Source organism: Siphateles boraxobius, unplaced genomic scaffold (genome assembly GCF_051911475.1).
Source record: "Siphateles boraxobius isolate OS27281-9 unplaced genomic scaffold, OSU_SipBor_1 179, whole genome shotgun sequence".
In the NCBI taxonomy this organism is placed as follows: Eukaryota; Metazoa; Chordata; class Actinopteri; order Cypriniformes; family Leuciscidae; genus Siphateles; species Siphateles boraxobius.
In genome coordinates this window covers 477545-492500 of record NW_027508787.1, presented here as the reverse complement: position 1 = coordinate 492500, position 14956 = coordinate 477545, and the positions used below count along the sequence as shown (strand labels likewise).

The following is a 14956-nucleotide window of genomic DNA, read 5'->3' as shown; positions in this document are numbered from 1 at the left end:
AAGTACTTACTGGCTGTGGAGGGAATGAAACAAAACCAAAGTGTACATATGAGTTGAGTGTGGATATGCTTGAATGCAAGATGACAATCAACTTTCTAGTTGTCCCAGGTCAAAAAGATGAAATGATCGTTGGATCGAATGTCATCAGGCATGTGACTCGGCAGATGAGGAAAACGGAGTGGTACTGGAAAAGCTTATCTCAGCCAGTTCAAGATAATGTTCAAGAACCCTTGCTGAATGTGCTTTCTAATGTTGACCGCTGGCATGGAGATAAGATACCACAGAGAGTTGGCACAGTAGTATTGAGACAATGTCTCACACTAGAGCCACAACAAGAACATTTGGTTTGGGGAAGATTAAAGGAAGAAGTTCCCTTGTCTGTTGGAAGCACTGTAATGCTCGAACCCTCCACTTCCCGTTCTGCACCAAGAAATGTTATGGTAGCTCGCAGTGTTTGCCCACTCTGGGGTGATAAGTGGATTCCTATGAGAGTGATCAATATGATTGACCGCCCCATTGTTTTGCGCCGCAATACTAAAATAGCTAACGTGCACCCATGCCTCGCGCTAGAGGAACTAGATCTCGCAGGAAAAAGTACAGAATACCAGCAGGAAGGGGTTCAGCAGAATGTTGTTCAAGTTAAGGAGCTTAATGAGAAAAGCAAACTGCAGTCTGACTATAAAGTCAAGCTGAGAGAATTGGGGCTGACAGAAATTGACATTGAGTCTTGTGAAGTAAGTGATTACTGGAAAGGAGAGCTGACTGACCTCATAGTACAGTATGAAAGTACCTTCTCTCGTGACAAGCTAGATTGTGGTGAAGTAAAGAACACTGTTCATCGGATACGACTCAAAGATGAGAAGCCTTTTCGACTGCCTTACAGAAGGGTTCCACCCACCCATTATCAAAAATTGAGACAAACATTGGATGAGATGGAGGAGCGCGGTATCATTCAAAAATCAAACAGTGAATGGGCGTCACCCTTAGTCTTAGTTTGGAAACCATCTGGGGAGTTAAGGATATGTACAGACTTTAGGTGGCTCAACCAAAGGACAGAGAAGGATGCATATCCTTTGCCCCATCAAGCTGATGCCCTCGCATCATTAGGAGGAAATAGTTATTTTAGCACCATGGATCTAACATCGGGCTTCTATAACATTCCAATCCATGAGGATGATCGGAAATATACAGCATGCACAACTCCAGTAGGGCTCTATGAATATAACCGTATGGCTCAAGGTTTATGTAACAGCCCAGCAACGTTCTCGCGCATGATGACATCTATCTTTGGAGACCAGAACTTCCTTTCGCTTCTTTGCTACTTAGATGATCTACTCGTCTTCGGTAAAACTGAGAAGGAAGCGCTTGATCGCCTTGAGATGGTGTTTTCCCGGCTTAGAGAGCATAACCTGAAACTGGCACAAAAGAAGTGCTATTTCTTGAGAAAAACTGTCAGGTTTTTGGGTCATATTGTAACTGAGAGTGGCATAACAGCCGATCCAGCAAAAGTGTCTGCAATCAGTGACATTAAATCCACTGATCTGATGGAAACAGACGGAAAGACTCCTTCACCAACCAAAGTAAAGTCTTTTCTTGGGATGGCAAATTATTATTCCCATTTCATTGAAGGCCTCTCGACTTTAGCGAAACCATTGTTTAAACTGACTGCCGGGCAGAAAATCGGGAGGAGACATGGACAAAAGAAGCCCTTCGTTTCCAAACCTAGGCGTTTAAGACCTGAAGACTGGACTGCAGAGTGTGACACAGCTGTAGAAAATATAAAACGTGCACTTTCTCATACCGTTGTTCTTGCCCACCCAGACTTCCACAGACCTTTTCTTTTGTCTACCGATGCATCTATGGATGGTTTTGGTGCAGTCTTGAGTCAGATTCCAGAAGGTGAGACAAAACCTAGACCAGTCGCTTTTGCAAGCAAGACCCTGTCAAAAGCCCAGTCCCATTACCCTGCTCATAGGTTAGAGTTCTATGCACTGAAATGGGCAGTTTGTGATAAATTCGCCCATTGGTTGAAGGGGACTCAATTTACAGTGCTGACTGATAACAATCCCCTGACGTACATTATGTCAAAGCCAAAACTAGATGCCTGCGAGCAGAGATGGGTATCTAAGCTTGCCCCTTTTGATTTTGACCTGAGATATATACCCGGTACCAAGAACATCCCTGCTGATCTTTTGAGCCGCCGACCTTTTGCCAGAACATTAGAGGTCTGTGATGCGCTTGAGATTAAATCTAAACATGTGAGTTCTGAGACCATACAGGAAACTTTCCGGTTATCAGTGAATGTGCACCATCAAATGGGTGAAAGCAGCATGGATTCCCATGGTGAAAAACTGAAGGTGGTTAGTAGTGAAGGGGTGAGAGCTGTCTTTGAGTCCTGTCTCAACTGGGAAGCCAGCAGTTCAGTTCATAGTGTTCATCTAGCCCAGAATAATAATTTTGTCCTTGGAGGTGTCAGCTCTCTTCCAGTTTTCTCTATGGAGGATATACGGATGAAGCAGAGAGCAGATCCCACGGTGTCCCGTGTCGCGTTCTTTATCGAAAGAAAAAGGAGACCATCACGCAGAGAGAGAGACAATGAAACTGCTCCAGTAATGAGACTTCTGAAACACTGGGAAAAGCTTGAAGTTAAAGATGGAGTACTGTACCGCAGGTCCAAAGATCGGGTCGGTAAAGTCAGGTATCAGCTTGTACTTCCACTGTCACTGAGAATTGTTGCTCTCAGAGGAACTCATGACGATGCAGGCCATCAAGGACAAAGCAGAACCCTTCATCTTGTACGCCAGAGGTTTTTTTGGTCTGGAATGGACACAGATGTTAAGAAGTATGTCTCGCACTGTAAACGATGTGTTGTCGGAAAGACGCGGGAACCTGAGGCTAGAGCGCCACTAGAGTCTATCAGAACGAATGCACCACTTGAGCTTGTGTGTATAGATTTCTGGTCTGCAGAAGGAACACATGGAGAGAGTATTGATGTTCTGGTCATAACAGACCATTTCACAAAACTAGCCCATGCGTTCCCCTGTCCCAACCAGACAGCCAAAGTAGTTGCTCAGAAATTGTGGAACAACTTTTTCTGTGTGTATGGCTTTCCACAGAGAATACATTCTGACAAAGGTGCAAATTTTGAGAGCAAATTGATCGCTGAGTTGTTGCTGGTGTCTGGTGTTGAAAAGTCACATACCACACCATACCATCCTATGGGCAATGGTCAGACTGAGAGATTTAATCGCACTCTTGGTAGCATGATCCGCTCTTTGCCTCCTCGAGCAAAGGAGAAGTGGCCACAAATCATTCAGACACTCACGTTTTCCTATAATTGTACTACCCACGAAACAACAGGGTTTGCGCCTTTCTACTTAATGTTTGGAAGGATTCCAAGGTTACCTGTAGATGTCATGTTTGGAAGTGCCCTCAGAAATGAGGATGTTCAGACTTATGATGAGTATGTGAAATCTCTTCAGAAAGATCTCAGAGAAGCTGTGCATATTGCTAAAAGCAACACTACTGATGCACAGAGAAAACAGGCAAAAGGGTATAACAAAAGATCTAAGGGCGCTCCTCTGGAGGTTGGAGACCGTGTTCTCTTAGTAAATAAAAAGGAAAGAGGAAAAGGGAAGTTGGCGGACGTGTGGGACTCAGCAGTTCATGTAGTGATATGGAAAGATCCATCAATGCCCATCTACAGAGTTGAGAATCCTACAACAAAGAACAGCAAGGTTGTCCATCGTAACTTCCTCCTCCCAGTCAATTTCCTTCCATTGGAAGAGCCGGACATCGAATCGACAGTCTTATCAACAGTGTCGGAAGACGAAAGATATCAAACAGAAGACCAAAGATCTTTGCTCAGCATGGAAAGAGAATCGAGGATCAGTAGAACAGCTGCATGGATTTTTCAAGGTGTAGGCCCCAAAGCACCTCAGAGCACTGGAAAATGTGCCATGAAGAAGACCAAAGAACGTGTCACAGAGTTGGAAAAATCAGTCTGTGAAAGTCAAACAAGAGAGAAGAATCTTTCTACCAGAAGTGTATGTGAACACACTGAAAGTTCTAGTGATGAACATGAAGCAAGGGATATGAACTCTGACAGTGAGCAGTCTGATGATGACAATGGTGTACATGAATTCGAACCAGATCAATTGTGCTGCAGGAATGGGGAAGGGCTCCAAGAATCTGTGAGCAACCAGAGTGTTCCAGCTGAATCAATTGTCATGTCAAATGATGCCAGTTCAATGAGCAGATCAGTTGGAAGCTTCAAGCATCCAGCCTCAAGTTGCAAAAGTGGACACGCACAGAGAAAGTCCCCAAGAACAGTGACTTTAGCAGATACTGCCTTGAAACCAAATGAAGGAACAGTGAGAACCAGGGCAGGACGGCTAGTGAAACCTGTCAGGCGCCTGCTTGAGTGTATGAGTATGATATTGACTGAGTCGGGGCAGAGAGATCCTCTTGCAAAGTTGCTCAAAATTCTGTCAAATTTGGTAGAGTGTTGAATTGATCCTTGAAGTCAAATATTAAGCTGACCTTGAGAACCGATCAGAAAACAGAACTGAGTGAGCTTTAAATAGGTTTGAGAAGTACTTTTTGTGGGAATATATGGTAATATGTATAAGGGCATATTTCTCCCGAGCAAAATGTTTTGCTATTCATTTGAATGACTATTGTCTGGGTATCCCGCTTCAAAGGAAAATGTCTCTCCTACAGCCTTAAAGTTTGCTGAAATTTAGGAGGGGAGAGTGTAGTGTTTGGAGTTTTCCCGCAACTGTTCCAGCAAACTTTTATTTGTTCAATAATTAAATTGGTTAAATAGAATTCAAAATAATTACTTACATCATCAATATAATCTTTATTTTGAATTCTATTTAACCAATTTAATTATTGAACAAATAAAAGTTTGCTGGAACAGTTGCGGGAAAACTCCAAACACTACATGTGTGTGTGTGTGTGTGTGTGTGTGTGTGTGTGTGTGTGTGTGTGTGTGTGTGTGTGTGTGTGTCTGTGTGTGTGTGTGTGTGTGTGTGTGTGTGTGTGTGTGTGTGTGTGTGTGTGTGTGTGTGTGTGTGTGTGTGTGTGTGTGTGAGGGATATCATGATGGACGCTGACTGTGGCATTGATGAAGGATGTGGATGTGGGATATTGCCGGAAGGTTCTGGAGCTCCAGCCACAGATGCACTGATGGATGCTGAGTGTCTCAGAGAAAGCGTCTCTCCTCTCCAGGGAACGATGTTTAATGTGTGCTTGAACTCAGAGTCGAGAGGTTTGAACTCAAATGAAAGAGAAGATTCTGCCATAGAAATGTCTATTTCTTGCAATGCAACTGATAAAGCAAAATGAAAGCAGGTGAGAATCTTCACTATGAAGAAACATTTCCTTTCCATGGACGTAGTTTTAATGGATTTATGAGTCGAGGGAGAAGGTGAGCTGAAAAGAAAGTGCTTTTGGAAGTTTTTAGTGCAAAACAGATCGAGGAGAGTGTGAAGCTCCTCTGATATTTTACACAATGAACACATTTTCATTACACATGTTATACAATGAACGAGTCCATCATGAATCCATCTTCCAAACTCGTGTTTTTGTCTAACCGTGGATTCCACAATGCGATCCAGATCTGGGGGAATAAAATAAATTCATATGCTTTATAATGATATCTGGGTCTTATTTTACATCAAAATCCAAAAGAATAAAAGGAAATTATATATGCAACTCAAATCAGTAGAAAAATAAACAATGTTCTGGCAGAAAATTAAATTAAGTTTATCGACATTTCCTTCGAGCAATAAACACTGCAAAATTAAATGGGTAATTCAAAAATATAGATAAAGAGTTTTCTTAGAGTTTTATTTTCATATTTCATATTTACATATAGCCTATAGGCCTATAAAATTAGCCTTAATTTAAGTTTCGAAATGTGGAAACAAAATACATGAAAATGTCACAATGCAAAAATCTAAATGAGTTGTTCTAAAATTAGATTTATTTATCTATCTATATCTATTAGATATTATACTGTTTCTGATTTTATAGCGTTATGCGTTATGTTGCTGTCTGGGTTGTTGATGAAAGAAACCACACCTGATTCTTGTAGAGAAAGCATGTGTGGAGTGTGAAGTCCTGCTCCTCCTCTCTGGATGTAATTTAGGCATAATGTGATCTAGAATATTTAACCCGATAAAAACCCTCGGGCCATTATATCCTCAGAGCTGGAGCTGAAGGGCAAGTTTAATTACTTGTTTAAGATATACATTGTTGGGAATGTTCTAGATTTCTAAAAGATGTGTGTTTGCACTAATAATTTTTTTTTTTTGAAAAAAAAGTAAGGGAAAAAAATAAATAATCAACCCCATAGTGGATTCTAAGTGACCAAGGGCTTAGCGCGTTCTTGCAAAGGTTCCGCCAGTAGTGAGCACTCGTGCAACGTAAGCATTGACGTACATCCAAGTGAACGAGACGGAGGGAAGTTAGCGAGTGAAGGGCACGACAATTTTGGACTGGAACGCAGCCCAGGTCTGCCCACAACGAGCTGGATGTCACCTGGAACCATCACAGGCTGTGCAGTGACAATCAAACTCCATAAGGGGGCGACACACTATCACTTGTGTCTTTCTGCATATGATTTTAGGTTTAGGGTTTTTCTTTAACCAATAGTGTTCCTTGTGTACCAGATGTGGGCCGGATCTGGGCCGACACTATGTTGCTGTCTGGGTTATTAAAGTGTAAACCAGCTGTATCATCTTTTATGATTGATTTATTATATTCTGTATAAAATGAAACACCTGGAAACTATAATTTATGAGTTTTAACTGAAGGTGTCACAGTGCAGCAAGCACTGTATATATATATATATATATATATATATATATATATATATATATATATATATATATATAAACGATTTTTCCGTCTTTGCCACCGAACAGATGATGAACTACATTTCCCACAATGCACTAAAATTCGCCAACAACTTCCCAGGAAGCGTTTGTTACTGACCGCTGCCAACATGGACATAAACAGCAAACCAGAGTCTCACAAATTCCATCTCAATCACTGAATTCATATTTGCATTTATAAGAAGAAAAACACCGTGATCTCTATCGCAATCTTCACTAGAGCTCGTGACTGTTTACGTTGTTTACTTAGCGCCGCAGCTAAGCTAAGCTAGCTGTGTTTGTGATGTAAGCTGGTAAATAGTCTGTTATCGAGGATGTACACTTTATTATCGGGTCTCTACAAATATGTGTTCCAAAAGGACGAGTACTGCGTCCTGATCCTCGGTCTGGACAATGCAGGGAAAACGGTAAGACTAGTAGTAAATAACTTAGTTCACGCCTAAAACAGTTCCACAAAAGCAGTTTTGCTTTAGTAACATTTTGGGCTTATGATGCACAATAACCTTTCCTAGGTAGGCAACTTGGAAAGTGGTGTCTAGGTAGGGTGCTAATCAAATTTTAAGACTACAATGCCCCATAATGCAGAATTTGAGACTGCAGTAAACTAACATTCTCACTAGTTAGGGTTGCACACTAGGTTTTGACACTGTTTCTGTATTAGTATCCTGCTTATTTAGTTCCTAGAATAAATATGATGCTCAAAAGTGCAGTTTAGGTTGGCAGCTAATAAGGTTTTGAGACAAATCTGTGTTATTTTCTTGAATATTGTAGACCTTTCTGGAACAAACAAAAACAAAATTCAGTAAAAACTACAAGGGCATGAACCTCTCGAAGATCACAACTACAGTCGGCCTCAACAGTGAGTAATGCATGCTGTAAAACTGAAGACAACAAATATAAACATAGCAGTAGTTTCACTCGTTTTCTCTGTCTGTTTCAGTCGGCACCATTGATGTGGGAAAAGCTCGTCTGATGTTTTGGGATCTTGGAGGACAAGAAGAACTGCAGTCTTTGTGGGACAAGGTGACATGTTCACTAAATGTGATCCTGATTTTTCCTTGAGTGCATTATATAAATCCAATACAGAAGAACTAATCTGTTTGTAATGTCATATTTACCATGTTTTAGTACTATGCAGAATGTCACGGCGTGATCTATGTCATTGACTCCACCGATGAGGAGCGCTTGGGCGAGTCGAAGGAGGCTTTCGGTGAGTTTTACTAAAATGAGGAATCAATCAGAACATGAACAATCAGCAGCATTTTTCATATAACGTCACACAAAGTTTCACGTCAGCAGAAGAGATGCTCAGATATTTTCATTCAGAAACTGCGGTCAGAAGCAGATTTAGGCCTGTCATTACGTTTGATTAATCGTTTGAACGTGGTTATCTGATCTAATATTTCAGTCTTATAATAACAGTCATATTTTGTCATCCAAAATAAAGGAAATTTAAGTGCTGTAAGAAATGCCATCAAATGCATGATATTTTATTTTGATGCGTTGGAGAGAAACAGGGCATAATCTGGTATATAATAATCATAATCTGGCAGAGAATAAAGAATATAAACATGGTTATGAAGTGCACACAAAGATATGCAAAGGTCATCCTTCATATGACATGAAAGCACGTGTTTTTTTATTTTTATATTATGTTATATTATATTATAAATGCCGGTTACACTTCACAATAAGGACCAATTAGTTATCATTAGTAAGTTGCATCTGTTAAAAATTATTTAATGGACCTTGAACAAAAAATGAACGGGTGGATTTTTGTTTTATAATGTTCACAATGATTAATAAATACTGTAACAAATGTATTGCTATAGTATTTATTAATCATTGTTTACATTATATAATAAAAATCCAACTGTTCATTGTTCTCTCAAGGTCCGTTAAATAATATTAACAGATACAACTTTTGATTTTAATGATATATTAGTAAGTGTTGAAATAAACATTAACTAAGATTTAGTATTTTTCATTGTTAGTTCATGTTAAATAATGGAACCTTATTTTAAACGGTTACCAATAATATTATAAAAAATATATATATTATACATTTTTACATAACATTAAAGGAAATCGACCTAAAAAGACCTATTTTATTATATTTTTTATTATTATATATGATTTCAAGTAAAAAAAAAAAAAGATTTACTCTAAGTGACATGAACAAAACAGAATGAAATATAAATATAATTTTGCAGTATCTACTCCGTTATTGAAATGGGGCCTATACCATGAAGCCGGTTTAGGTGGCTAGCCAGCTATGTTTTAGCTTAGTTTGCGTCAATCCTGGGTTTTAGGGACCATGAAAGTGGTTTGGCTTTTAGCAGTGTTCATCGCCATAGTAACTTACGCTCCACGGCTAACCTGGTCCGGGTCAGGTTATGTTCCAGGTCAGAGGTTGCAAACCGAACTTGGACCAATCAGCTGTGAGCAAAGTGTCACATGTCTGATGCGATAAAGTCACTCCACCTGTTTCTACTCCAAATTAAAGGTCACTACATAGCAAATGATTTTTAAAGACAAAATCATCTGGCTTTTAAGTGATGCTTATTTAGAATAATAAATTTGTATGATTTAGATATTATTCATGTCATTATTATACCCTTTATCAATCACACATGCACAATTTTAGTTCATCAATTATTATTACGCAGTTTAAATGAATAAATATATAAAGGTAATATAAATACGCTTTAGCATCAATAGATGAAGCTATAAAATGACTACATGTGAGCTTAAATGATCAATTCTCTCTATACCTTTATCAGCTGTATAAAATAACTTCACAACTTTTACTTGCACTGATATACAGCAGCCAGACCTTTTGTTTTACTTGTCCTCTTTCATAGACCGCTGTTTTCTTCTTACTGTGTAAATTTGTTTAAAATCTTACTATTTTAATACTTTTATTTAATAAGTGAATTGCGCTGCTTCTCTCGCGAGAAATGAATCTCAGTTTCACTCTTTCTCAACGTGTGATTGGCTGTTCGCTACTGATGTCACACTTAAACTCCTAAACTCAGGATCAAAGTCTGAGTTGACAGAGAAAGTTAATGATCAGCATCATGGTACCAACAAAGCCTGGTTGGATTGGTTTGGTTTTGTCAACTCTAAACTAATCCTGTAACCCTGAGTTTGTTCAACTACCGTCATGGTACAGGCCCCAAATCTGAATTGCGACACTATTGTCTTCTGTTGCTGCTTTATAGTAGATTTTTGATTTTGTCTCATATATTTGATTGCCTCGTTGATTGGGTTGTTTTCCTGTTTATTTCTGTGTTTCTCTATTGTATAAAGCCCTATAGAAATGACTTGACTTTCTAATCGGGTGGAACTTGTGCAGTTTATACCAAAAGTGTTTAACTGAAGCCTTGTCTAATGTGAACTGACTTGATGTTCAGAGAAAATGATCAGCAGTGAAGTTCTGGAAGGAGTTCCTCTTCTCGTACTGGCAAACAAACAAGACGTCGAGGTATGAAGTGTGTGTGCGCGGTCACGTCTCTAGGTGGCGCTGTGCTCCTTCATTTCCAGTGTAATAATGTTTTGTCTTGTGTTGATCAGGAAGACCCAACTTTATGCATATTTTGCAAGATTCCCTTATCTCTCAAACATTTTATTTAGGGCTGTGAAAAGATTATTCGCGATTAATCGCATCCAAAATAAAAGTTTGTATTTACATAATATATGTGTGTGCACTGTGTAGAATTATTTTGTGTATATATATATATATATATAAATACACACACATGCATGTATATATTTAAGAAATATTTGCATGTACATATTTATATTATATATAAATATTTTATATATTAATAAAAAAAAATTCTTAAATGTATGCATGCATGTGTGTGTATTTATATATATATACAAAATAATTCTACACAGTGCACACACATATATTATGTAAATACAAACTTTTATTTTGGATGCGATTAATCTTTTCACAAAGCCCTAATTTTATTAGATTGTCCTGGACTTAATACAAGCAGAATGCTCTTTTATGAAGTTTATTCATTTAAGGACATATTTAATAAGATTATGCCTGAAACGGTTTTGGATTATGTTAAATAAATATGCTAATTGAAATAATCTTGTATAATATGACTTGCTGTTTTTGTTTTTATTGTATTTAAATGATGTTTGTAATTGAATTTTTGCCATGAACATAGCTTTGAATGCTGACATGGCATTAAATGAAATAATCTGAATCTGTGTTCCTCAGAACTGCATGTCTGTCCCCGACATTAAGACGGCTTTCAGTGACTGCGCTCCCAGAATCGGGAAGAGAGACTGTCTGGTGCAGCCATGCTGTGCTTTATCAGGGTACGTCTCGTCTTCTGTGTTCAAGTGCACTCAGTGGAGACACACCGAAACACTGAGGAAACATCAAAAACTGTGTTTATGACCTTTAAGCAGTTTTGGGGGATACGCATTACAAGGAACTTGAGTTATATAATCAGATTACTTTTCAAGTAACCAGAAAAGTTATTCGTGCTGTGCAACGATTAATCGCATCCAAAATAAAGGTTTGTGTTTACATAATAAATGTGTGTGTGTACAATTATTTTGTATATAGGGCTGCACGATATTGAAGAAAAGTGCGATATGCGATAACTGTGATATTCGATATGCGATACGATAATGCTTAAAGCGTGTAAAATAAACTTAAATATCTTTAAAATTATATAACCTACTTACGTGTTTCACATTCTTTTTGTGACAAGAAAACATCCCTACAACTTCTGAAAGTGAACATCAGTGTTTTACTGACGCATTAGAAGTGTTATTTTAACATCAGTGTATTCACGGGGTTCAGGGTTTCGGCTTATCCTACATTAGGATTATTTAACAACAGAAACTGAATAATCAAATGTAAAAATAAAACACTGTTTAGTTTTCACTCTATTAATTAAATATATCCTGATTTTTATTAAAGCTACGTAAGTTATTCAGCCGAGAGCAGCGAGTGATTTTCTCTTTGTCTTTTGTTCATGCTGTTGCGATATGCATGTCGCGATATATACATTTGCTATATTTCGATATATTGTGCAGCCCTAAAATACACACACATGCATGTATATTATGCATGTGTGTGTATTTATAAATACCAAATAATAGTGCACATATATTATGTAAACACAAACTTTTATTTTGGATGCGATTAATCGTTGCACAGCCCCTAAAAGTTATGCGTTATATAAAACAAAATATCTGTTACTTTTTCAAATAATTAACGCAAGTTACTTTGTTTTCCCATTTATTGACCGACAGCTCTCTTGTCCCAATGTTGAGAAAAATAGTAAGCGATGAGGCGTCGTGTAAACATGATGGTTATTGTAGTTCTAATCTAGACTAAATGGGTCTCATTCATCAAACACGAGCTGAACGAATTTTTGTGTAAATTGTGTGTAAAGTGGTTCTGGCGTAAATTTTCGGATTCATTAAAATGTTTGTATTTTCCAAATGTTAGTTGGTACGCAAGAAATCTACACCTGCTCCCAGCCACGCGTAAATAGTGCGCTTAACACACGAACGTTTTGCTCATTAATAAGGCTGCAATTTAATTCACCTAAATCGGGTACATATTTACACAGCATTTTGAAAAAATATTATATATAGTAATTACATACGGTTTTTCTTATTATGAGAGCTAGTAATAGCATCTGCGATGGTGGTCCTACTCCAGTTTTAATACGATTTTTCCGAAGTGAACTAATTCGTTTTTTGCTCTCAAGTTTAATGTCGAACCATTTTCTTCTCACTTCTGGGAATGTTCGATTAACAGATGAAACTCCATTGACTGCATCTGTAATATGCTGCTTTTAGGACCCGATACGCCACTATGTACGCTTGAAAATAAAATGTGGCGTTTTGAATGAACTTCTGATAATAAAACTTCAATTTCTGCATCTGAGAATTTTTTCTTTTTCATTCGCATTCATGTCATAAAATGATGCCCATATATAGTTGTCAGTCGGATTTAATGGGCGGGATTTATGGTAATTGAGAACGAACGTGCACGCGCATCCCATTCACGACTGATTGGAATTCATTAACACACACACACATTTCACGATCACATCTGACGTTTACGAAGTATTTGTGAATCAGGAGAAGAGTTTTCGGGAAGGTCTCTTTACTCGCATGTTTACTCGTATATTTACGAATGTTTCATGAATGAGACCCAGTGTGTGCATTAACTGATCTCACGTGCACAGAAAAGATCCAGTACTTCTTGCTCTACACTTGTGCTCCACTGGATTTGCTGGTTGTTTAAACAGTGTGTGTTTCTGTGCCGTTGTGTTTTTCAGGCAGGGAGTGAATGACGGCATTGAATGGATGGTCAAATGTGTGATCCGGAACATTCACCGCCCTCCCAGACAAAAAGACATCACATAGAACATCATGTGTGTGTGTGTGTGTGTAAGGATTTCTGTAAATGCATAGAAGATGCAGTTGTTCTGAGGACATGTAAGTTATGATATTATATTTGGCTGATGCTCTTGCAGACCTCAAGTTTGATATCTATGCTGTGACATTGTAGATATTTATATCCTGAACTGACACCTCCAGTCTTGATTTCTGATGAGTTTTAAGCTTTTTTTTATTTTTATCAATAGTTACTAAAATAATGAAGACATTCCTCATATAGAATTTCAAGAGGTGTTGTTTTTCAGACTCAAAACCTTAGTTGTAATTACTAACCCATTATATAATAAACAGCAGAGATGGAAAACAAAGCTCTTGTGTCTCGCTTTAATTTGCATGACAGATGTTTTCGCAAATCTTTACAAATCCATGAAATCCTTGTTCTATCAGGACTGGGTTTTATTGATTTTTCTCTTGTCTAAGCTGAATGCATTTTGCATGAATGCACCAGTGAATCAATAACACCGCTCATGCTGTGAATGTGATTACAGCGGCGTGCATCACATCTGTGACACCTCTAATGAATCATACGCTTATGTGTGTGTGTGTGTGTGAAACAGTCAATATGATGTTTAACATGTATGCCACCTCTCTCTGCTCGGAAAGCAACTGATCTGTCATATGATTAATCGGTGATGTACAGGTGAAACTCGAAAAATTAGAATATCGTGCAACAGTTCATGTATTTCTGTAATTCAAATTAAAAGGTGAAACTAATATATTTAGTATATAGAACTATATACATATGCAGGATTATACTTTTCAGAGGGCCGACATTTCTGTATTTAAAATCCTTTTTTTTATTGATTTCATGTAATATTCTAATTTTCTGAGATTTTGAATTTGGGGTTTTCATAAGCTGTAAACCATAATCATCAAAATTATAACTTTTGCACGATATTCTAATTTTTCGAGTTCACCTGTAAGCATCATTAGTGCTAATGTTCATATGTAGTTTTCATTGTGTGTGTACGAGTGCTTGAGATCGCTGGTCTGAACTGAGGCTGTTCCCTCGTGCAGTTGTTTTAGGACAGCATGTTAAATGGAGCCGGGCTTCGCACGCAACCCTTCAGCTGAGGCTGAGGCCATGAATTGTGTATGAAGACTTGTGTAACAGCGCATCCGTGAATCTGGAAGGGGACTTGGATAATAGAGCTGCCACTTTTGGTTACGCTGCAAAAAAAAGGGGGGTTTTTTGGTCTTGTTTTAAATATTAAATATTTAACTGGAAAACCTTGTATTATGTTCCAATTCTGGGCACAATAATAGTTACAAGAAAAATTGACCCTAATTGGATTCAATACGATTCACGAAAAATCACACTATGAAAAAAAAAAAAAAAAGTAATATTAATACTTCTCACACATTACAAAAAAATTAAAGATGAGTAAAACATTTTTAACTTTGTTTTACAATAAAATGAAACATTAATAAATACATTTATAACATTTATTAAATTACTAAATCTATATTTATTTTATTTTAATGTTTTATTTTTGTGCGCTTGTCTGAAGCTCAAACGTAGATCGTGCAACAATAAAATCATGTTTGATTCCCAGTGAAATTAACATTCTTGAACTGATAAAACTTCAATACGCATTGTG

The 14956-nt window shown here is 37.8% G+C and overlaps 1 protein-coding gene across 2 annotated transcripts in view; it reads left to right on the top strand.

The window, feature by feature from the left end:
- Positions 1-6985: 6985 nt before the first annotated feature.
- LOC143740638 (ADP-ribosylation factor-related protein 1) overlaps positions 6986-14956 on the top strand; it is a 93556-nt gene continuing 85585 nt past the window's right edge. The window contains exons 1-7 of one of the 2 annotated variants that reach the window (XM_077232635.1): positions 6986-7312; positions 7677-7764; positions 7846-7928; positions 8034-8115; positions 10322-10392; positions 11146-11246; positions 13235-13663. In XM_077232635.1, the coding sequence (XP_077088750.1) occupies positions 7220-7312; positions 7677-7764; positions 7846-7928; positions 8034-8115; positions 10322-10392; positions 11146-11246; positions 13235-13322 (606 nt within the window). In that variant the 5' untranslated portion in view covers positions 6986-7219 and the 3' untranslated portion in view covers positions 13323-13663. Of the gene's footprint in view, positions 7313-7676; positions 7765-7845; positions 7929-8033; positions 8116-10321; positions 10393-11145; positions 11247-13234; positions 13664-14956 lie in introns of those variants that run through there. The other variant, XM_077232636.1, reaches the window with a different exon arrangement.